General features: G+C 44.0%; 4 protein-coding genes across 10 annotated transcripts in view; 2 read left to right on the top strand and 2 right to left on the bottom strand.

The window, feature by feature from the left end:
- Window positions 1-2925, bottom strand: part of sim2 (SIM bHLH transcription factor 2) — a 17291-nt gene extending 14366 nt beyond the window's left edge. The window contains exon 1 of the mRNA XM_042218881.1: window positions 2442-2925. Coding sequence (XP_042074815.1) covers window positions 2442-2616 — 175 coding nt within the window. The 5' untranslated portion in view covers window positions 2617-2925. The remainder of the gene's footprint in view (window positions 1-2441) is intronic.
- A 5732-nt stretch (window positions 2926-8657) lies between these two features.
- LOC121814184 lies at window positions 8658-10593 on the bottom strand. Its single transcript, XM_042218880.1, has 2 exons — window positions 10360-10593; window positions 8658-10134 (listed from the first exon to the last, which is right to left on the bottom strand). Exon 2 carries the CDS (start codon window positions 9801-9803, stop codon window positions 8733-8735), a length of 1071 nt encoding a protein of 356 aa, XP_042074814.1. The 5' UTR covers window positions 9804-10134; window positions 10360-10593; the 3' UTR covers window positions 8658-8732.
- Window positions 10594-10929: 336 nt separating this feature from the next.
- riox2 (ribosomal oxygenase 2) lies at window positions 10930-18818 on the top strand. 4 transcript variants are annotated; one of them, XM_014335039.2, is made up of 10 exons: window positions 10932-11072; window positions 11634-12080; window positions 13698-13817; window positions 13899-14027; window positions 15164-15267; window positions 16133-16235; window positions 17294-17459; window positions 17536-17624; window positions 17721-17831; window positions 18560-18818. In XM_014335039.2, the coding sequence occupies exons 2-10, from the start codon at window positions 11643-11645 to the stop codon at window positions 18710-18712; spliced, it is 1413 nt and encodes a 470-aa protein (XP_014190525.1). In that variant the 5' UTR covers window positions 10932-11072; window positions 11634-11642; the 3' UTR covers window positions 18713-18818. The 4 variants fall into 4 exon arrangements, with proteins under 4 accessions (XP_042074813.1, XP_014190525.1, XP_005926924.1 ...); XM_005926862.3 differs by having other exon boundaries at window positions 10958-11060; XM_005926861.3 differs by lacking the exon at window positions 10932-11072 and adding an exon at window positions 11103-11504.
- Window positions 18819-20238: 1420 nt separating this feature from the next.
- The window catches only part of tiprl (TIP41, TOR signaling pathway regulator-like (S. cerevisiae)), an 8280-nt gene continuing 5183 nt past the window's right edge, over window positions 20239-23335 (top strand). The window contains exons 1-7 of one of the 4 annotated variants that reach the window (XM_005926858.3): window positions 20239-20340; window positions 21264-21391; window positions 21814-21993; window positions 22317-22416; window positions 22492-22623; window positions 22715-22810; window positions 22908-22970. In XM_005926858.3, coding sequence (XP_005926920.1) covers window positions 21285-21391; window positions 21814-21993; window positions 22317-22416; window positions 22492-22623; window positions 22715-22810; window positions 22908-22970 — 678 coding nt within the window. In that variant the 5' untranslated portion in view covers window positions 20239-20340; window positions 21264-21284. The other 3 variants (XM_005926859.3, XM_005926860.3, XM_005926857.3) reach the window with 3 other exon arrangements.

Here is a 23335-nt window from a genome sequence, read left to right as displayed (position 1 = left end):
ATTTATCAGTTGGACATGTTGGTATTTGAAATTATACTACATCTAAATTAGGCTTGTTGCTTTTTTAAAACAAAATATTAAACCATTCAAATAAACAGGAGTCATCTCACAGCCCGCCAAGCGTCCACTGAGGAAATAAAAAAAAATCAACAGAGTTTTTATTTTGCAACAGTCTCTGGAGGAGCGACTGGAATCAGGTTACACTTGCCTTCATTACTCACAGAAGGCTGAAACGACACTAGTCATCTTTTAATAAAAAGAACGTGTGCGGACTAAAGAGTAGTACACGTGTACCTAATACTGCGTAAACTGTAATGTTCATTTAAATGGAAGGAAAATAGAGCAAAATAGGTCATATTAACCCGCAACACTTAAAAAGTCACGTAATCACACTACTATAATAGCATGTAATTATATGTAATTATTTAACGTAAAGAATGTTTGTATGTTCACATTGTTTTGATGTCAGGTGAGTATTTCTACTTTGCTTCAAAGCCAAACTAATGTGACGGTAACTCGATTTCAATCCTTTGAGTTCAAAGCTTATTTTGCACAACGACACTGATGAGCTAATAAGACCAGAACAGTTTTACAAACGAACAACAGATGTTAATAATTAATAATAATCAATAACGCAATAAGATCACGTGACAAATATATTTCAACGTGTATGTGACAGCAACAGAAGTGAAATGCATGCTTGAATTTATGTATATCTCGGTATGTGGGTAATATTTTTTTAACACATGTAAAACTGACAATTTGATACAAAAAGATGTTTTTTCATGTTTACATTCCACTTGAAATTTCAATTGAATGAAATATTTTCTGTTTTTTAACTGCAAACAGAGAAAAACAAGAGTCCTAACAAGAGTCCTGCATTGTAACTGTTACAGTTGTTGTAATCCTGTTCGTTTTAACAGATGACGCTGATGTCAGCCTTCAGGCGGGATCAATGCTGTCAGATTATCCCGAGGCTCCCGATGTGGAGCGTTTAGCTTCAGCCAAAATGATGCCAAACTAAACTCTGAACATAATAAACATTTAGCAGAAGAAATAAGCTCTCCGTATCAGAGCGATGCAGTGAAAGAAACAGACTATCAGAGACAAACGAAGCTTCCTTCATTAAAAGCAGCCTCAGCCGTGCAGTAACAGGCCCACGCTTATCTCTGCGCTCACTTTAACACAGGCTCAGCGCTCCTAACACGTTTAACTTTGTCACATTTACAGACACGAGTCATTCTTTCACAGATCCACAGAAAGTACAGGCCACATCTGGATGCTGAAACCCATTTTCAAATGTAAAAAGAATGCAAGCTGCGATCTCTGCTGGCGATAATAATAATAATAATAATAATAATAATAATAATAATAGTCATAATAATAATAATAATAATAATAATAATAATAATAATAATAATAATAATAGTCATAATAATAATAATAATAATAATAATAATAATAATAATGAAGCGCTTCATAACCTCGCTCCTCCATATTTATCTGATCGTCTCCATACGGAGAGTTTCCTTTCTGTCTGTTCCACCTGCCGGCCTGACTACCGTGGGACTTGTTCTGCCCGAGTCTTTGGATGCACTTTCAGCAGATCTTCGGACTACAGACCTCCTCTCTACTTTAAATCGCGTTTTAAAACCATTGATTCTAAGTTGATTTTAACCTTGTTTAGTTTTTATACTTTCATTTTTGTTTTTTATTTTTCATTTACCTTTTGTTTTTATTTTGTTGTACTAATGTAAGGTGACGCCTAGAAATCAAATGTTATTATTATTATTATTATTATTATTATTATTATTATTATTATTATTATTATTATTACATTCTATTTTTATGCAATATTATTAAACCAAATAAAGCTCTCCGTATGGAGACGATCAGATAAATATGGAGGAGCGAGGTTATGAAGCGCTTCATTATTATTATTATTATTATTATTATTATTATTATTATTATTATTATTATTATTTCAAAGATCGTTGGACTTCCAGCATGAGAACACATTTGTGCTGAAACACAGCGGCGTCCCTAAGCAGGACTCTGTCTTTCGTCTATGACGCCTTTAGAAATCCACGTCTCGTGCATCTGTGTGATGAAACTTTGTTGTCATTCGTGGATTACAGCTGGATTAGTCTTCAAACTCGGTAAGAATCCACGCGAGAACGACCAACGGGCCGGTCAGTGACTGAAGCAGACTTTCCGAGTGTTGACAGAGTTTTCCCGCACTGCCCCAGTGCCCACGGGCACTAATGAAATAATTCATCTTGATAAATGAGTCCGGCGTTTGAAGCAGACATCAGTGTTTAAACTTCCAATCTACTGTGTCCATCTAACTAACAAAATAGTGATTAATAATTATTGTTATTATTATTGGAAGAAAACCTCTGTCTGAATCGGCTACAAATGAAAGGGTGTCGGGTGCCTACCGTCGGGGAGAATGCTCCGCATCCGGAGGTAGCTGCTCGTCAGCCGGATGATGGAGGCCTTGTCCAGCTGGGAGGTGATGGCCGCCGGCAGAGGCAGCAGTTTGGCCAGCTCATAAAACTCTCCGTTCTCTTTCTCTCTGCGCTTTTTCGCGGCATTCTTTGATTTTTCCTTCATTTGAAGAACTTTCAGTTAAACGCTGCTTGCATGAAAACACGCGACGAGTCAGAAACACGGCGTTTCCGTGACACACACTCGCTGTGTGTCGCTGCAGTGCGATGTGCTGAGTGCCGGAGAGGTCCGAGAGTCCTGGGCCTCCTACGCCCGTGTCAGCAGCAGCAGCGCAGCTCCCAGCCGTGTCAACTTTACACTCTCACCTGTGCCACGGCACGCGCTGCAGTCCAAACTCGCGAATGCCACGTCCACTTCACCCGGTTTCCACGGCCCTCTGAGCTACAGCCTTACAACTATTCAAGCACAGTCACATCAGAGTATAGACAGCAGACCTGTCTCTCCGCCCGCTGCTCCCTGTGTGTGTGTGTGTGTGTGTGTGTGTGTGTGTGTGTGTGTGTGTGTGTGTGTGTGTGTGTGTGTGTGTGTGTTTCTATTTGTCCTGTAGCTCTGCAGTAAAACCAGTATAAGTCTTCTGCTCACTGAACCTTAAAAAATAAAGAAAATAAAGAAATAAGAAAATATTTTACACATTAAAGTTCACTAAAAATCACAGTTTTGCCACTAACTGGTCTAAGTGCAACCAAAAACCAGTTCAGATGTAGCAAGACTATTTCTCAACAAGCAAACACAGGTCACAATGTTAACAACACAGAACACACAACAACACATTTACTGAAACGTTATGAAGGCCTCAGCATAGCAGGCGTTTCCCCAGACAGCTCAAACATGAAGCAGAATCCTGCAGACTTCCTGGAGAGGGTCTCTGTCAGTGAATCATTCATGCCACCAAAACTGTAACACTTATTCCACACAATAAGATGACAAAATTGTATTATTTTAAAATAATTGTATTATTGTAAATCATTCTCATTAGCAGAACAAGAAGGAAAACCTCCTGACTTCTGTTTCTTCCCTTTGCCACACATCCACACAGCCTCCATGTTCACGACCTGCACCTGTGCGCTCACAGCGTTTGATAGAAGACGTGAGAAACTACATTCAAGTTTCTGTCACACGTGTTTCAAAGGTTGCCCACCGAAAGGACTGATCTGTGACGACTTCACCAACAGAGTGATTCTGACACATGTTGATGATGTTGGAAAGAAGGTCAGCGGTCAGAAGCCCGAGTGGGTAAATGCTAGTTCAACAATCGTTTTAGTGCTCCAAGGTGTCACAGAATCAATTCATCAAAGTCATTTTACTTTATAACGAGAGGAATTTCATCCTAGCCGCAGCAGCTGAGTGTGGACTGGATAGTAACTGGAAGAAAAAGGTTTCTTACATTCCTGTAATCAGGCCATTTATTTGCACTGGCAGTAACAGCACGGCTATCGTTTTCTGCACGGCTGTCTGTGGTGATGGATGAACATTGCTCTGGCTAGATTGGAAAAATCTTTCCACAGGTACTTCCTGTAGACTTCTGAATCTGGGCTTGCAGTGTTTTAACAACCAGATTGGACAGTTAATATGTTCTATGTCATTAGTTTCATCGACACGTCTGTTCATTATTAAAACACCTTGGTACAATATGACATAATTCAACTGGATCACACACTGCAGCCTCGAAAGTACACAAAGATTTAAACCAGAGAGCAGAATGTTAAACAGCCTGTGCCATATTATTAAATACAGCAAGTACCAAATGTGTTTCTACAATACTGTCTGCATCGTTACTGTGAATTCCATCCGTTTAGATTAGCCAGTGTGTAAAGCAGAGCATGAAAGGAATTAAAATGAACTGTTTGATTAAACGGAGGACTTTGAGTATCTGTCACTTTTATGGTTGGTGTAGGCGAGCAGCAACTGTTGTGTTCACACACTTCCATACATTCATCATCATCTGCATTACAATACAAACTGCAAACATTAGTGAAGCATGTCTGAGTGATTCACTCTAATATTCTCCTCGTGTAAGAGAAAAACACAGCTGGCAAAAAGTAAGCCACAAAACATTCCCGTCCACAACGTTCATACTCGTGTGCCTCGTTAGCAAATCCACTACCTTGGTAACATTTGAAGAGAGCTCTGTGCTGCTGAGACGGTCAGTAAATCTAGTCCCAGTGTCCTGGTCCCTCATGTCCTCCAGATGCACAGTGAAACTAACCAGCAGTGTTCAGGCTGTTAATGCTCCACAGGTAAGAGTTCTGTTTGAGTAAAGAAGGCCTGTAGTTTAATTTTGTTCTTGTAAATGAATCCAGGGTTTGTATACTAAACTTGTGAAACTGCCTCTGCATGTGTGAGCGCTCTGTGTCCCATGGTGCTTCTCCAATGAACCTTGGCGCTGTTTTGTGATCTCAGGTTTGTTACTTTAATCAATTAGGTCATCAGAACTGCTCTCTACTATTTAAAACATATATCAACACTTTGAAAACAGACTCCTACTCCAATCAGTGACGTTATCAGATGACTGTTATGGGGATTAAAAATCTCTAAAAAACAAAGCAGATCTGGTGATTTGGCACACAGAGCAATGAAAGAAACATTTTAAGTCAAGTGAGTTTTTTTATTGAGTGCGGTCTCAGTGCTTAATGTCAGATGTTGTTTAAATGTATGCAGTTTAAAGTTGATACATTAAAGGTTACTGTCCCATATCTCACAAGAAGGATGATACATAATAACAGACACATGGACATTTATTTAGTTTGCAAAAGGGAAATTCATTTGCTTGGTTTTATTGATTATTTTTGGTATGTGTCCTATTGATGATCACCGAAGTGCAGAACACGGTAAAAGTTTATTCAGGGACCCAAAGTGTCGACCAGGTATCGCAGGCTTCACAGTTTCAGGTTTCGAGGTTGATCTGCACAAACAGAAATCTGACTCCAGACGATCACAGGCCGAGAGCGTACCTGCCTGATGCAAAGATCCGAAGACGACTGAACATTTATTCCAACATTGAGCAGACGGCTCGTTGTGACTACGAAGGGCCACACAGGAAGGCGGAGAGACCAGACGACTCACATTTAAAGAATTTACTTCTGGGTCACTGAGCTTCAGTAAACTAAATGAAGTATCCTTCCACAGGAGTAAAATCACACTGTTGCCTTTCATGTTAGCTAGGTAGTATAATAATAATTGTATAGTGCTTCTCAAATCCCGTATCAATATTAAAAGATTAAGATGGAGATAAACTAAGAATGTTCAAAAATATCAAATCTATACTAAAATGTATTTATAAATATAACCTTATGATATAAATGAGCCTTTAACAATGAGCTGAGGCAGATCAGTCCTCACAGCAAACGCTCAGTGGCTTCTGTCTTTAAGCTTGACGTATGAAAAGCTAGCACATTACTGCCCGAGGACCTGAGGCTGCACATTGGTTGGTTCAGGAACAACAGCTCGTGTCAGTAAAGATTTGAACAGTAAAATCTCAACGTTAGTTCTCAAACTAATGGGCAGCCAGTGCAGAGCCATTAAGACTCTGCTTGGTTTTCTTGGTTCGTGTAAAAAGCCTGAAGTTAATTTCTGATACGTAAAAGTTGAAATACCATGACTGAGAACCTTCACAGACTAAAACTCAATATTCAACTCAAGTCAAGTCAATTTTACTTATAAAGCACATTACAAACCAACAAGCGCCGACCAAAGTGTTGTACAATTTGGACAATATCAAAAGAAAGACATTATTTAGACAGGTTTAACAGCCTGGAAATAAAATAGGTTTTTAAATGAGTTTTAAAAAGATCTGCCTATTCCACAGTTTCAGCTCAGCTACTGCAAAAGTCTGGTCTCCTCTATGTCTGGTATTGATCGAATGCTGCTGTTTATGTTTGTACAGGGTGAGATTCGAGTCAAATATCACACCAGGTCTCTGACAGCTGATTTTATATAAACTGATAAAGGATGAGACGAGAGGATCACGATGGTCTGAACAGAAGATCAGTTTTGTATTTTAATGTCAAAACATCTCCAGTGGAGCACAGGTCAGACGGGACAGCGATAACAGAATCCAGAGCTGTTTTGGATTTCATTTCAAAAGTTTAGAAAGTTAAGACATTCTACACTACATGCTGTGGTTTTATTTGCAGTGGGATGAGCAGGAGGTGGGTCTGGGTTCAACCTGCGGCCCTTTGTCACACGTTTCTTTCCCTCCACTTTCCTGTCAGTCTTCACCGTACCCATCCAATGAAGTCAGAAAAAGGCCAAAATAATCATTAAAAACACAAAAGATACAGCACTACAGGATTTCAAAAAAGAATCCAGTGTTATACAGAAAGAGCTCTGGAGCTCTGAATCAAAGTGCTAACCGGATCATAAATGAAGCCGTTAAAACCATCGAGTTAATACTGAAGCCCTGCATAAAGTCCAAGTTTACACATAGTCATGTTGTTTTAAATGAAATGACACATAGTTCACCGACAGGCTCATCTTTTTCTACGATGTAATTTGAGCTGATCTTAAAAATAAAGTCATTTAAAATATGAGTCTTGCTGACTGATGTCAGGCTGCCATCTACTGGAGTGGAAGAGTTTGCACAAGTCGTGTCTGGGGAGGAGGGCCCGTATTTCACTGGTAGATTGGATTTAGAAAACATAAACACATTACATCCTCCAATGTGTTTGTGTTTCATTTAGGTGTGTATCCATCAGCATAGCACAGGTGGAAAGTGTCAGAACCAGAGCGCTCAAAGACAAAGAAGAAGAAAAGACATGATGGGTAATCACAAAGATTCACATTGCAAGGAAAAACCGTTACACCATAAGCAAGTTGAGCCTGTGACATTTTCCAACTATTTACTACCTTCATTGTTCAGTGTGGGTGGCTGCTCTGTGACTGTCAGCCAGTCTCTTCTTTCTGATGATGCGAGGGATCTGAACTGAGTTTCTTTAAAGGAAAATATATTTGTGTATTTAAAGCACACGTACACACTGCAGTGGCTACACAGCCATAATATCACATCCACTACAGACAAAGTTACAAAGTCAAATGCGATCAGATTGACACCTCAGTGTCAACTATAGATGTTCAATTTGTGTAACTGGGATTCCTGTGATTAGAGCTACTTTGTAACTGTGAAATATCTCATATTAAATGATAAATGGAAGGTTTTCTACTCTACCTGACTCAAACAGCTTTAAACTACTGGGCTCATTATCCTATTCATACACACACTTTCAGTGCTCTCTGTCTGTACTCTGATGGATGCACCGGAGAGCAGCTTGGGGTTAGTTTCTCCCAGGAATATTTGTCATGCAGACTGCGGCAGACAGGAATCAAACCACCAACCGTCACATTTTTATTTCATTTAGTTTAGTGAGTTCATGTTCTTACTAACTTGGAGTAACTGTGGCCTCATAAAGTATTCTCATTCTAAACTATGACACGTATACAGAGCTAATGAGAGGGGGAAACATTTTTAACATACTGAAAAAAAACAATCATTAAAAGTATAGGGCTTTAGAGCGTGATGTCACAGGAGGGGGCGTGACCGCCGCGGCGCCGTTTTAGCAGGCCAAACAAAGGGCTAAAGGAGCGAAAGCATCAGCAATGGTTCGCCCTTGTTGTGTTGTCAGTTGTTAGATCACACGATTGGGAAGAGAACAAGCTGGAAAATTTTAACCGAGACCAGTAACACAAGGCTCTGTCTGACCATGTTAATCACAGTGTTTTAAGTATGAACAAGTCTTCTCTCTGGACAGGCTGGAGATCTGCTGTACTTTCCTCGGGGAACCATCCATCAAGCCAGAACCCCGGCAGGAGTGAACTGCTCCATCCACTTAACTCTCAGCACCTACCAGAGAATGTAAGCTTCTTCTTCTTCCCCTTTTTACCCCAAGCCCTAAAAGGCTGATAGTAGCAGATAAAAATTTTGTGAATGTGCTAACTGGAGACCGAGGTAGTTTCAGATTGATACCATAGGTCAGGGGTCTCGAACTGCAGGCTTCGAGGGCCGGTGTCCTGCAGGTTTTAGATCTCACCCTGGGTCAACACACCAGAATCACATGATTAGGTCATTACCAGGCCTCTGGAGAACTTCAAGACATGTTGAGGAGGTCATTTAGCCATTTAAATCAGCTGTGATGGATCAAGGACACGTTTAAAACCTGCAGGACACCGGCCCTCGAGGCCTGGAGTTCGAGACCCTGCTGTAGGAGCATCTACTAACTCAGAAGAGTTCAAATTCCATGGCGTTGACCACATTGATATGAAAGTCTGCAGAGACTCTCACTCGGAGGGAGTCTAGGCCGAGCCCTATGAAAGTAATGCATTGAGTTGGCGTCAATGTGCTCTTTTCCATGAGCGGGGCCACTGCTGCCTCGGTGCATTTCACAAACACCCTTGGACTCAGTGAGAGACCAAAAGGCAGGACTACACACTCGTATGCTATCCCCTGGAAAGCAAATCTCAGATACTTTCAGTGTGGGGGATATATGGGGATGTGGAAATAAGCATCCCTCAGGTTGATTGATGTGAACGAGTCGCCCGCTCATACAAACCGTAGCAGCGAGGCGTGCGTCAACATCCTGAACTTGTATGTCCTTAAATGCCGGTTCAGGGCACGGAGATCCAGAATGGCTCTCATCCCCCTTCCCCCTTTCTTTGGCACAAGGAAATACCTTGAATAAAATCCACTGTGCATTTCCTCTTGAGGGACAACTCTTATAGCTCCTTTGTCTCTCAAGGTGGAAATTTCCTCCAGGAGAAAACTGGCGGACTCGCCCAGAGCATGAGAGTAAACGAATTCTTTGAAATGTGGTGGAGCGACACTGAATTGCAGCCTGTAGCCCTATTCCAATGTCCTCAGCACCCATGCTGACTGAGTGCAGGTGGCCCAGCTCTTCATGTGGAGAGACAGAGGGCTCACTGGCCACTCCACCGAAGATGGCGTTTTGGCGCCCCCTTGTGGTCGCAGCGCGAACCATACGCCATTTTGGCGTCCCGTCACCTCTGTCACAGGCGAGCGAGGTGACGGGCTCATCTGCGTCATCACAGCCATGGAAACGCGAGTCTCCACGGGCTGCGTTATGGCAGACGGTGCTCTGTTTTTCAACATTTTTTTTCATGTGTTTTGCAACACTCGACAGCGCCCTCGGCAAACTGCCTGGATGCGCGTGTCGGGGCTTTTTTAATACAGAATGCACGAAATAAGTGCCCGTGAAACAACACTGTGAACTTTGGCTCTCTTTCCCTCTGGCGGGTCCGGTGACAGGAACGCCGGCCCGAGTTAAGCACTCTGTGTGGAACATGTCCCGTTGAACTTGCTCTGGAACGGAGCTGGGTGGCCCATGAAGGGGGAAACTGGGTTCAGACTCCTATAAACTACTAACCTATACTTTCACTGCTCATCGTCATATAGGAATGTTGAGTCATATTGCAGAAACAGTCTTTTTTCTTGAAAGGAAGATTGATCCACTGTAATGTAAGGTTGGTCCAGGACATCTCCGAACTGAAGACAGTCACTCCTCTTCTCCACTCCAATAAAACCTTTAATTCAGTGGAGCATCATTTTATGTTGACGGTACCTGAATTTTCTTTGTGGAAATAAATTCAGGTGACTATCCAAAGGCACCTCTCCCCCTATTTAATACACACACACACACATACATATATATGGAAGAGAGAGAGAGAAAATGAATTACACAGAGAAAATGTAGGACGCCATTAAGTCTGTCCCATCTCTCTGTATGTTTTCATACTGGACACTTAATTTAAAAACGTGTAAGGAAAGTCAGCGATTATTTCAGTAACTCTTATCTCTGCTTCCTGAGGGCAAACCTGCTGTTCTAGGCTCCAGGACCTCACCTGCTCAGGTCTTCCCATCTGTGAACATCACCCTGTTGTCTTGTCCCACAGCAAATTCAATTAATGGCCCTGGAAACACATGAATTTGAAAATAATCAAACGTTTTTTAACAATCCCCAATAGGAATAGAAATGAAATAAATAAAAACATTTGGCAATAAAAATGTAAATCAAGTTCAAAATAACAAGTTTCCAGAGTCCACGGTGACGTCACTAATGCACTGCAGCTGTGATGTCACGGAGGGAAAGCTCCGTTTTACAGTCTGTATTTCACTTGATTCCGTGTCTGTGAAATGCTTTTACACCCTAAACGTGTTCACAGAGCGACGCTGGTGACCGTCAACAACTTTCAAGGCCGTGACTTGTTTCCGATGCTGGGGGAGAGCTCCCGGTGTCCCGGTACAGCAGCCGAACACGTCTGCGTGTTTTCTGTGAGTGGGTTTGTTGAGCCTCCGCTGAATGACTGATGGTGCCGGCTTTCTCCAGCGCGTGCGTGTCGCTGGTCCCGACAGCGAGCAACGTCCTGCTCCTGTTTTCCTCTCGGACCATCTGACGCGTGTAAAACGCTAAAGTCACCTTTTGTGTCTCACTACATGTCCCGTGTTCTGACGCTGGTGTGAGTTTCCAGTCGGACATAATTTGGAAAACACTTGTGAAGTCACACGTGTGGCTGACCGGGGTCGTCATCGAGCTCGAGTGGAGGTGTGTTGGGAGGTGAGTGAGTGCGTGGGGTTGTTGGATGTGGTGATGTGGAACATAAAGCGTCGCTTTGCTATGGCTGTGATGGAGCTGTCACGGCGTCTTCGTGATCCGAGCACCGCTTTATGACCGAGCAGCTTCACCGGTGCTCCGTCAGCCCATCCTGATCCGGGACCATCCCAAACATCGTTCGGGTAGAAAACTCTGTTCGCAGCGATGCTTGCGGTGTGGGCTGTGCTGTGTTCATAAGCTTGTATGGACTGAATCTGAACGTTACGAGCTTCTGTGGGTGCTATTACTCCTTCTGACCAGAGGTGTGGCTGTGTGAGCGGTGAAAGAGGCGGGAGAAGCTAAGAGTTTGTCTGCTCCACACAGCTGATCCACAGACTGGCTCAGTGGGATGATCAAGTGTTCCCAGTTTGCTCCAGCAGACTTTGGCCAGTTTAAGTAAGACACAGCTCAACAGCGCTCACCGTGCAAGAAAAGGAATTTGATATAGGAATGATCAGATAATGAATTCAGTAACCTTCAATGTGTTGCTTTAACTCTAATGATATTCTCTGGACTTATGTGCAGACTGAAAAGATGCCAAAGAAAAGCAAAACTCCGAGTGTGAAGAGACGGATCGCTGACCAAGAGCAGCCCGCTGTCAAACGAAGCAAAGAGGAGCAGAGCGACACTTCACCCCTTTGCTTCCAGAGCCCAGCCACACTGTTCGAGAGCCTCATCCAGCCGATGGGGACAGATCGGTTCTTCTCAGAGTATTGGGAGAAGAAGCCTCTTCATCTGCAGAGGTCTGATCCTGGCACAGCCTCGTACTACCAGTCCCTGTTTCAGCTGTGTGACCTGCAGAGCCTGTGTTCTCAGGGTCTCGAGTACTACAGGGACATCAACGTCGTTCGCTGCGTCAACGGCAAGAAAAAGCTTCTGAACAAGGAAGGCCGAGTGAAGCACAGTGTTCTCAATAAGATCATGAGTCAGAACAAAGCCACCGTCCAGTACCACCAGCCGCAGAGGTTCAAGGTGAGTGTCATGGCTTTGCTGCCTTTGGACCAGTTTGCATTCATGGTTCATCCACCTGTTTCCTTTTTGTGTATGCAGTGTGTTTGGTGCGCTGCCGATACATGGCCAGCTGTGATGAGCAGTTGTTGTCTGCACAGCTGTGTTGGCGCCCTCGCCTCTGGACCACACACATCACCAGTACATGAAACTGAAGACGTTTCTATGGCCGAGCATTGTTCACAAACCCGTGTCTGGATGTTCCATGTACACATTTCTCTCAGACCATCTCATTTCCTTTTCACCAAACAATTTCATTTCTTGCCGAGCACCTTTGTTTCTTCTTTTCAACATCCACCACCTCATGTTAGACTAAACCAGTAGCACTGCAGCCTGGTCTCCCATGAGGCCTCACGGGTGGGGCTCAGTCAGGCTCGGCTCGCTGTTAGTCTCTGCAGCCTGTTTGCTTCTGTGCTCAGTCGTGTTTCGTGTGATATCTGTTTCTCCATCCATCCTGACCACCTGATCTGATGTGTTGTTGAATGTAGTGGGGGATTTGTCTCCCACTGAGTTTCTGCCCTGTGCTCATTGATCTTCCCTCCTCCTCATCTGTGTCTCTGTGGGGATTTTCCTCTTACTGTCCTTTGAAGAGTAGCTCTGCCGGGCTCGTCTCAGTTGTGGATTGTGACGTCCTTCCGGAGTTCCTTTTTCCAGTCTAACCCCTCGGATTGTGCGATGTGCATTCCTTTTCACGTCACCGTTTACTTGTGTCCACGTGGGTGTCAAAGATAGGAACTGTGTGCCGCTGTGTGTGGATATTGTGTCTTATTTCTGCTTTAATGTCACCCTGGACATGTTTGCACCCACTCCCAGCACATCTAGTTGAATTGCAGTTTCCTTGCTGAGTATCGGCTCTCCTGTTGCTTGATGCAGTGAAGTCAGCTGGCATTACAGATCTACTTCACCAACGGTACATGTCACTGTGTTTGATCTCTCATTACAAACGTATAGTTTGGCTCTGATTCTGTTTGCACACATCTCACTGTTGCTTTCCACTGTATTCTCTACATGATCGTCCTGAGGCACGCCTGTTCCTTAGCAAAATGACCCCCACGTTTATCTGTTTTCTCTTTCCCATCTTCACAGTGTTTGCTTGTATTAAAGTTCCCCTCCATCGCTGCCATCTGCAGCTTTACTCGTTCACACTGTTCCTTGATCTCTGAAGTTCAAACCAGTGTCACGTTGGCTTCTTGCAGCAACTTTCCCTTCACATAGTCGAACATGTGTCACCGAGGCATCCACCTCCTCGGTCAGGTTTCCGTCTGTGGTCAGCCGCCTCGTCGCCCTGCAGTCCAGCACGACACGCTCTGCGTAGCAGTCAAACTTCAGCAAAGGCTTGTTGTCATATTTCTCGATGAGCCTGTGCTTATAAGATTTAACTCCGGCTCGGCGCTGTCACATGTATGCGACACAGCTTTTGTTTAGATTAAAGTCTTCACTCCAATCAGCCTGAACTGTTTAATTCAACACCCACTGTGAACATAGGCCAGATTTCAAAGATCATGACACTGTCCAAGTACCTGTGGAGCTAACACTGTGCATGTGGAGGCCGCTCTCAGCAGGTCTTCTGTGTGTTGTCAGGATGAGCTGTGGAGGATTCAGGAGAAGCTGGAGTGCTTCTTTGGGGCTCTGGTGGGCTCGAACATCTATATCACCCCAGAGGAGTCGCAGGGCCTTCCACCTCATTATGATGATGTAGAGGTACAACAATAACTGTGGATGATGTGAGTAATGTGCGGTCCAGCATACGTGTTGCTAATCTCCATGGTGCTCTGTGCACAGGTGTTTATCTTGCAGCTGCAGGGACAGAAACATTGGCGTCTTTATAATCCTACTGTTCCACTGGCAGCTGAATACAGCGTGCAGTCAGAGGACAGTATTGGCATCCCAACTCATGATATTATACTGAAGGTACAGCACTTTATATCAGCTAAAGCAAGTATGATCTGATTCTGCAGTACATCTTCTGTTCAAGGTTTAATGTTCATTTTTATTCAAACGTATGATCATCTTTGGGAATGTCTTTGTAGGAATGGGCAGGGGTGCAGAAGTCCCTGGAGGAGCAGTAGTAATGGTTCCTTAAACGTTTCTCCCACAGAGGCGGAAAAGAAAAGGAGCTCAAATCAGACGTGCTTGACTCTGTTGTCTTTGTTAAATCCAGAATCAAGATTGAAATCCTTTGTCTCGCACATGGTCTCAAATAATCAGACCCAGTCGTATCTTACAGACCTCATAGCGTGGTATTGCTTCAAGCAGAATGGGAGGCAGAGCCTTCAGTTTTCAGGCCCCTCTTCTGTGGAACCAGCTTCCAGTTTGGATTCAGGAGGCAGACACTATCTCTACTTTCAAGATCAGGCTTCAAACTTTCCTTTTAATAAAACATGTAGTTAGAGCTGGATCAGTGACCCTGAATCCTCCTTCAGTTACACTGCCACATGAGAACAAAGGGCTGGGTTTGAATTAGGAATTTCATGTGAATTTTACTGATGGGTCAGTGTAGCACAGACCTACTGCTGGAAGGCCAAGATAATTCTACTACAACAGCAAGACGCAAGTCACTAAGTAAGAAACAGAACCCTCACATAGGATGTGTCCCTATAAAACACTACAGCCCCCCCACCAACAGGCTGGGGAGGTGGTCCGAGACAAAGGAATGTCTTTGATCCTGCTGCTTGAACTAAGACTTACAAATTTAAGTAACACAATGACAACATGTAACAATTTGACTCAACATTTACAAGGATGGGTCACATTCCAAGTATTGCCTCATTGTGTGAGGACTACTCGTGGCTGGTGTCACTATGAGGTCATACAGTTATTATGAAACAAAGATACTTTTTGAAGTTTTTACACAGAACAAAGATTTTGGATTTTAATTCTTAAACTAAGTTTGAACAGTCATGTCATTGTTTTATTATGTGAGACATAATTGAACTTATTCTGTGTTTATATGTACAAAACCTTTAACCGAGACCAGTAACACAAGGCTCTGTCTGACCATGTTAATCACAGTGTTTTAAGTATGAACAAGTCTTCTCTCTGGACAGGCTGGAGATCTGCTGTACTTTCCTCGGGGAACCATCCATCAAGCCAGAACCCCGGCAGGAGTGAACTGCTCCATCCACTTAACTCTCAGCACCTACCAGAGAATGTAAGCTTCTTCTTCTTCCCCTTTTTACCCCAAGCCCTAAAAGGCTGATAGTAGCAGATAAAAATTTTGTGAATGTGCTAACTGGAGACCGAGGTAGTTTCAGATTGATACCATAGGTCAGGGGTCTCGAACTGCAGGCTTCGAGGGCCGGTGTCCTGCAGGTTTTAGATCTCACCCTGGGTCAACACACCAGAATCACATGATTAGGTCATTACCAGGCCTCTGGAGAACTTCAAGACATGTTGAGGAGGTCATTTAGCCATTTAAATCAGCTGTGATGGATCAAGGACACGTTTAAAACCTGCAGGACACCGGCCCTCGAGGCCTGCAGTTCGAGACCCTGCTGTAGGAGCATCTACTAACTCAGAAGAGTTCAAATTCCATGGCATTGACCTGAGAGGTTACACTTAATGAAAATCTCATGAATCCAGTGACTTGACAACAAGGCGATGTAGAATTTTGAAAGTGATTTGTTTGTTTGTTTGTTTGTTTGTTTTTACAAAGTATCAACTTTGATAAAAAAAAGATATTCTGTTGAAATTGCACTTCCTTTTCCTTTATTGGCATGTCAGGGAGTAAGTGTGCAGTAAAACTACTGCCCACTGATCCGGCACACAGACTCGTACTCGACTCAGTAGAACAGACGTCTGCTCAGCAGAGTAAAGTCAGGGTACATCATCAGGTTTTCAGCCAATAAGAAACAGAAGAACTGGTCCTGTTCAAAGCTCCAAACACTGATAACAGATGGGTTTGATGATGATTGTTTCTGTCGTGCTCAAACAAAACTGGTGTGTGAATGAGATCCAGAAGAGTTCTCTGTTGCTAATCAGTCCCACACTGTCTCACTGTCCCCGCCTGCTGTCAGGTCATGGGGAGATTTGCTGTTGGACGTATTTCCCAGCTTACTGTGTGGCCGCAGCAGGAGGGAAGTCAGCCTCAGAGAGGGGATGGCCAGAAGACTCTTACTGGTAATCACGACAGTATGAACACCATCTTTGTATTCCCATGACATATTATTCCAAACTGATCCTGACAGATGCTTTTTCTGTCTGTGACTGCACGCTGAAGAATCTATGGCAGTATATGAGATGGTTTCATAGTCCCAGTCAGGAGTTTGGACACAGCTTCTCATTTAATGGTTTGTCTTTAGTTTCATGACTGTTTACATCGTAGAGTCTCACTGAAGGCATCCAAACTATGAATGAACACATGTGGAATCATGCAGTAAACAAAAAGTGTGAAATAGCGGTCAAAGCCAGCCTTTGCTTTGCTCACTCTTTCATTCTCTCCATGAGCTTCATGAGGTCGTCTCCTGAAGTGGTTTCCAACAGTCTTGAAGGAGTTCCCAACGTCATTAAGAAGGCAACAAACTCCACAGATGAACCCTGACAGGCTCACTGTGAGGTGAAACCATGTCAGGTGACTACATCATGTAGCTCACTGAGAGAAGGCCGAGGGTTTGCAGCGCTGTCAACAAAGCAAAGGGTGGCTACTGTCAGGAATCTGAAATATCCATCCATCCATTCGCTACCGCTTATCCTTTTCAGGGTCGCGGGGGGCGCTGGAGAATCTGAAATATATGTAGAGTTATTTATACATTTTCTCTTTGCTACATAATTCCACCTGTCATGCTTATTATATTAATGTCTTCAGTTTGTATCAGTTTGAAGAAGTAAAAATAAAGAGAAAGCATTAAATGAGAATCTCTGTCCAAACATTTGACAGGTAGTGTGTGTAACATCTACAATGTGCTGTTTTTAATTGACTCATAATTACTTAAAGCTGTCCTGTGATCTTTTTCCCTGAAACTGGAGCAATGTTGAGGTAAACGGGTCCTCATAATGCACTGCTTTCATAGTTTTTAGAAGATTTATCTTCTAAGAATGAATATAAAACGAAAATAGCTTCAGAAGAGAGCGAGGTCTGTATTTGTGCCTCTGTCATTACAGCTCAACTTCTAATGCTTTCTGAATTATGTAAAATATGAATGAGATGCATTCACAGTCACATGCATGTGTGTGTGTAGAGCAGCAGTGCAGGCCTGCACACCAACAAGCGGCTGGCCGCCAGCCTCAGAGCTCTGGCTGACGAGATGGAAACTGGGGCGCAGGACCTGGGCTTCACTCACATGAAGAGAGACTTCATCATGAACAGACTGCCTCCTTACTGCCAGCAGCAGCTGTCTTCACCATGTATGTCATGGATGCATTCAGATCGATTTTTCAGTGATGTACATTTGTGCATATAAACATGTGGTGTGTGTCACAGCTGGGAAGAGTCCTGCCTTGGAGGATACAGTGATTCTGACCTTTAAAGACCACGTGGTAATAACAGTGGAGCCCCGCCCACAGAGCACAGTGAGTCCTTTAAGGCTGTAAGTACAGAAATGTGCAGCCCTGTTGGGGTGCTGTGTGTGCGCTCTAACAGTGTGCTCTGAACTGTGTGTGTTTCAGGACGATGCCACAGAGCTGGTAGTATTTGTCTTGCATTCTTTGAAGAACCAGAGAGAAGGTCACATGATGGGCGACAGCTGTGATGACCAGGAAGAACGCAGCATCTCCACGGTAATGCCATACCTCGCTGATGGTCCTTTCATATTCATAACACATGTTCAACAGTGTTCTGCTGCAGAGGTGCAGAAATCCACCGCCACAGATATTTATCCTCTGTGATGAAACCTCGAACAGCCACGAAACAGTTAGTGTGACCCGCGAAAACCGAAACATTTGTCCATGTTTGGTTTAAAACGAGTGTTTTTAAGGGTTTTTATCCTCAACTGTAAAAGCTGGTCGGGTGCTGTCACTCGGATCAGGCAGTGTAGGAGGTTCACACTGACACACAGGTGCTGCTGCTGAAGAACTGGACCAGTTCAAGTCTGTGACCTCAACATAAAGGTCAGAGGTCATGTTTTCTGAAAGTCTTGTTAATGCCATAACTGGAGAACAAGCTGACGTAAGATTTTGACCCGATAGGTGTGTGTACTGGGAGGCTGAGGGTTAGCACTGGCAGCTTTATTTATACAGCACTAGTTCACAGCAGTTATCTCAAGGTGCTTTACATTCCAAGGTAAAGACCCCAGACTGTGAGGCTGAGCGTCACATGCTGAAAATATCCACCAATCAATACCAGTGAGATGTGCAGCTGTGTTATATCATCAGGTATTTGAAGAAGGACCTGGGTTTACCTTCTGATTGGACATGGACAGTGAGACAATGAAGCGCACTATATGGATGTGTGTTGAACATGTGTGTTGAAAAAGGTCTCCACCCCAACCGTATGTCTGTGTCTGCAGGGCTTGCAGTTCCCCCTGTCCTACCTCCAGGCCCTGCGGCAGCTCCAGCTGGCAGAGCAGCTGGTTGTTGCCCAGCTTCAGCTGCCCACACAGGAGGACAAACTCAACCTGGCCCTTGCTCTGTGGAGCGAGAACCTGCTGCGTGTCCTGTAGTTCACCTGCAGTCAGCTACTGATGTACACCTGATTGTTATCAAAACGTCGTATTTGTCTTTGACCTCTTTTCCTGAATAAAGCTGGTATTTAAAGATTGACCTTTACAAAGTTTTGACAGTTACTGCTTGAGTTCAAATGTCTTCTTGTATAATGAGGATTAACAGGAACGTCACTGGGAAAACCTGCATGGCTCTGTGTGCCTGTGCAGTAACAGTAGTAATAGCTGCTGTGTTGTAGCCTCTCACTGCTGTAACCATAGACTAGACCTGTAAAATCGACGGGCTCATCTAGTTTGTTTTTAATGTATTTATTGGTTTCTGTTATTAGTTTGAGTGTGTCAGTAATACAGCAGTGCCAGGAAAACACAACGGGTCATTCCTGCGATGACGTGCATACAAAAACAAACGGCGCCTAATCGATGCACAAACACAATCCGCCATCACAGTCAGGAGACCTGACCCCAAGCAGGAGACGGGGAGGCGGCCCACACGGAGCGGTCGCCATCATCATGATCTAATGTGACATATATGCATGATTGTGTCATTTGTATAAAATATTATAAGCTGTTTATGCAAAGCTTCATTAAGAATGGTGCAACCGTACAAGACGAGATGCTACAGTCATGATGAATGTAGATGTTGGCCAGTTCATGGAAACACTGATACCAGAGACCGAGGCCAATCTTCACAGACAGGTTCATAACATTTTTAGGATTTCACCTCTGAACATCACAATAGTGGTTTTTCAATGAAGATGTGATTTAAGAGCAGATTTTCAGCTTGGTTTCACAAGTATTAAGTAACTATTTAATTACCATTTCCACTGCCATCTCTTTACAGCTCTCCATTTTCAGAGGCTCAAATGTAATTGGGCAAATGCCATGTCCTTCCTTGAGATGCTGCTAGACCTGTAGTGCAGCACCTGTGACCTGCTGGTTACAGAGGGATTGAATAGGACGGCTGAATCTGCAGCACATGAAAGGAGGAGGCGACTTGAGACACAGCAGTAGGGCTCACAACTGTTTGACTTGGAGCATGTCACAGGCCGGCGCTGCTCCTCCAAGCAGCAGCTCAACCACATTCATATAAGAGAAGAAGCCGAGTAAGTTCAACCCGAGTTTGGACCTTTAGCTTTACTCTGCAGCAAAACTAGAGTTTGATTTTATGGGTCATAATCACACTCCAGCCACAGGTCAGTGTACTCTTAGTGCTGGCTCCACACCTGCATAAATGCAGAGGACTGCATCAGGATCAAATGTTTTCCAAATCGAGCATGCATATCATCGTTAAGATTTCAGTGCTGAATAAGGCATGGCTGCTTTTGACCGAGGACAAAGGAGGAGGCTGGGGCCAGGAGACCAGAGGAAGGAGGGATGGGCTGAAACCGGCCAACAGTAAGATCGACAGCCGCAGTTCTAAAAACAGACGATTAACTCTCCGAATTTATTTCAAAATGTTTTATGTTAATGAAACACTGTGAGATCACCACTGAATTCGTGTTCACCCACAAACACCGAAAAATGATTATCTTTTTTTAAAGAAAGGTTTGAAAGTGGAACCAAAGTGCGAGCGTCACAAACATCACCGGGCAGATTTCACCGGCGTACCCGGGAGCCTCCAATGACAGGTAACGCTCGACAACAACATCAAGGTAAATGAATGTGTTTGTGTACAGCCTGTGTGTTTGACCGCAGAGCTTTACGTTCACAGCGTAAACTGGGACGAAGCATTTGGAGCTGCCTGAGCGAACATCGAGTCAGCGCAGGGAAACAAACGTCCGGCGAGCCTTTGTGCTAATATTTGTTTCTGTAACACGACAAACACGCTGTGCGTGAACCGAGCCTCAGCTACTTTAAGTGTGCAGATCGTGCAAGTTTATAATAATACGAGTCACAGATTCGGTATGTTCATCATAATAAAGCTGCTGGCGGCCTGACCAACATTTAGTTATTGCTACAAACCGACCAGCTTGTAGGAATAACTAAATGTTGCACGGCTGACAGGAATTTCCTTTTTTTTTTAACCTCGGATGTCTCTGTTATTTGGGATTTTTATCCTCTTTAGCAAAATGCGCTGCGCAGTGATTTTCTCGGATTGTTGTGCAGCAGCTGGCGGGCACGGAGCTGACCCTGACTGTAGTCACAGCTCTTCACTGGCACAGTGCTGCTCTTCTGTCTCGGTGCCCACGTTTGAGCAGCTTTGAAAACCCTGACCAGGGATCATTTGGATGGTCAGCATCTGTGGGCCACTTCTGCAAATCATCAGCGGGTTTCCCACAGTCGAAATTTCCACAACTACTCCTGTGAGTGGTTTCAACTTTGGGACCAGCTACAGCCAGTAAATCGCCCTTTTAGTGAAAATGTCTGGAAAGGGATTTTGCATTGGTGGAAGGAGCTCATTGTGTCCTTGCCAGATTAGGTTTCTAACAAAGACAACACATGAGAACTACAAAGTCATCGCATTTAAACAGACAAACACACCATAAGCTCTGAACAGCAGATACTGTCCACCTGTTCTGTTTGGACAAACCTGCTGATGTTTGTCTTGCAGTTGGTGCTGGCCTCTCTGTCCATGATGATGTCACATGGTTTCAAGAGCAGTAAGCAGGACTTCAACTTTGGACCATGGAAAGTGACTGCTTCCAAAAACCACATCATGAAGTCCAAGGACATTGAACGGTGAGATATTTGTCACATTTTAATATCATCTAAGCTGTGTTGGGTCCAGCCTGTGTAACCAGGCGGACTGTCAGAGTACCAAACAGTAGAGTCTGTGTGTGTCCACATGAGTCGTGTTTACATGATCAGCTGTTTTTGCCTGTTTATTGCATCACAAAAGCTGTAACACGTCCTCTTCATCAGACAGCAACGCACCGAGCATCATCACATCTTCTCGCTGTGATGTGATCACATGGTGGAAAAATAGAAATAACCATAAATGAATAATGTAGACACTGAAAGAAGCAGCCGTGACACGTTAAAGAAAACAAACTAATATTGTTGCAGGCGCTGCTCGATTTGTTTCTGATGTTTTGAATCCTCCCAAAACGACTAGAATAGAAAACCTGATTGATATCAGTCTTCACTGTTTGACTTTCCAGGCTAGCAGAAGACATGAACATGCCTTCTCTTCCAGAGATGTTGTTTGGAGACAACATACTGCGCATCCAGCACACGGACGGTTACGGGATTGAATTCAATGCTGTTGATTCCCTGAAGAGAGTCAGCAACATGGAGGATAGCGTCAAGGTGGCGTGTGCTCAGGAATGGCAGGAGAGCAGGTAAGACGCTCACTGTTAGCTTCTGTCAGATAATCTTCTCTGCTTGGATAAAAACCCACTTTTAGACCAGTACTTGGGACTCGGAGTGCTGCTGTGTCTGTCTACGGCGTTCTGCGGCAGATTTTCTGCGGCGCCGCTGCGTTGCACCAATTTTCTGACTGTCAGCTACTGTCCAATGTATTTGACAGGTCTTGGTGTTTCAGTCATACCCTAGAGAACAAAGTGTGGTGCGTTCATTCTGTCAGCTAAAGCTAAAGGTGTAGTATAGGCTCAGGGTTACACTGGCTTACTGAGCTAAACATCTTGGATGATATCCCTTCCAGAGCTGATTCTGAACACTCTAAAGATGTGATCCGACCTTATGACTGGACGTACACCACAGACTACAGAGGCACTCTGACAGGAGAAAGCATGCAGATAAAGGTAGGCAGGTTTGACACTGTTCACTCTTCACAGTCACAGGTTTGTAAGAAAGTGATGTGAGGTTTTCGTGTGAAGGTGTCTGAGACTGCCGAGCGTATTGACATGGAGAAGCTTAAGGCTCGGGAACACATCATGTTCTTTGATGAGGTGCTGCTGTTTGAAGATGAGCTGCACGACCATGGAGTCTCTATGCTTAGCGTCAAAATTGTGAGTGCCGTCTCCCTGTCCCGTGGGACTGCCAAATCCAAATGAGCAGCCGATTTAACACTGATGATGACGATGTTTCTTGTTGATGCAGCGAGTGATGCCGACCAGCTTCTTCCTGTTGATGCGTTTCTTCCTGCGAGTGGACGGAGTGCTGATTAGAATAAACGATACTCGACTATATCACGAGGTAAGTTGTTTCATCACCTGAGAGTGTGCTGCCAGACTTCATCACGGGCACGTGACAGACTTCAAAGTGACTCACGTGATGTAACGTTTGGTTTCAGGCTGGGAAGGATTACATGCTGCGAGAGTTCACTACGAGGGAAAGCAAAATCTCAGAGCTGAAGGTGAGCAGTGACACAGAGCTGTGATTCTGTTATTTATTTCCACTTACTGGCTTCTTCGATCCAAAGCAGAGCCCGAATATTTTCATGTTCACGAAAGGCTTTGTGTGAGTTTGAACGTCGTCTGGCACTTTATTCTAGCACCGACTCCTTTTGGATTTGTTAATAACTGTGTCTGTTCTTGTGATGAGATGTTTACAGAAATGTTTGTGTTTGTTCAAAGGAGAACTTTATATCTGAAGATCCAGCTTATAAAGAAATCTGTAGCTTTTATAGACTGGCACACATCACATCTCAGTGGGGTTGGACATCTAACAATAATAATAATCAGGGCTCGCAATATCGCTAGCCCGACGTCCCGGGGCTAG

The sequence above is a fragment of the Haplochromis burtoni genome, unplaced genomic scaffold (genome assembly GCF_018398535.1).
Source record: "Haplochromis burtoni strain Fernald_Lab_line unplaced genomic scaffold, NCSU_Asbu1 Contig_24, whole genome shotgun sequence".
Taxonomy (NCBI): Eukaryota; Metazoa; Chordata; class Actinopteri; order Cichliformes; family Cichlidae; genus Haplochromis; species Haplochromis burtoni.
This window is presented reverse-complemented; position numbering and strand designations above follow the sequence as displayed.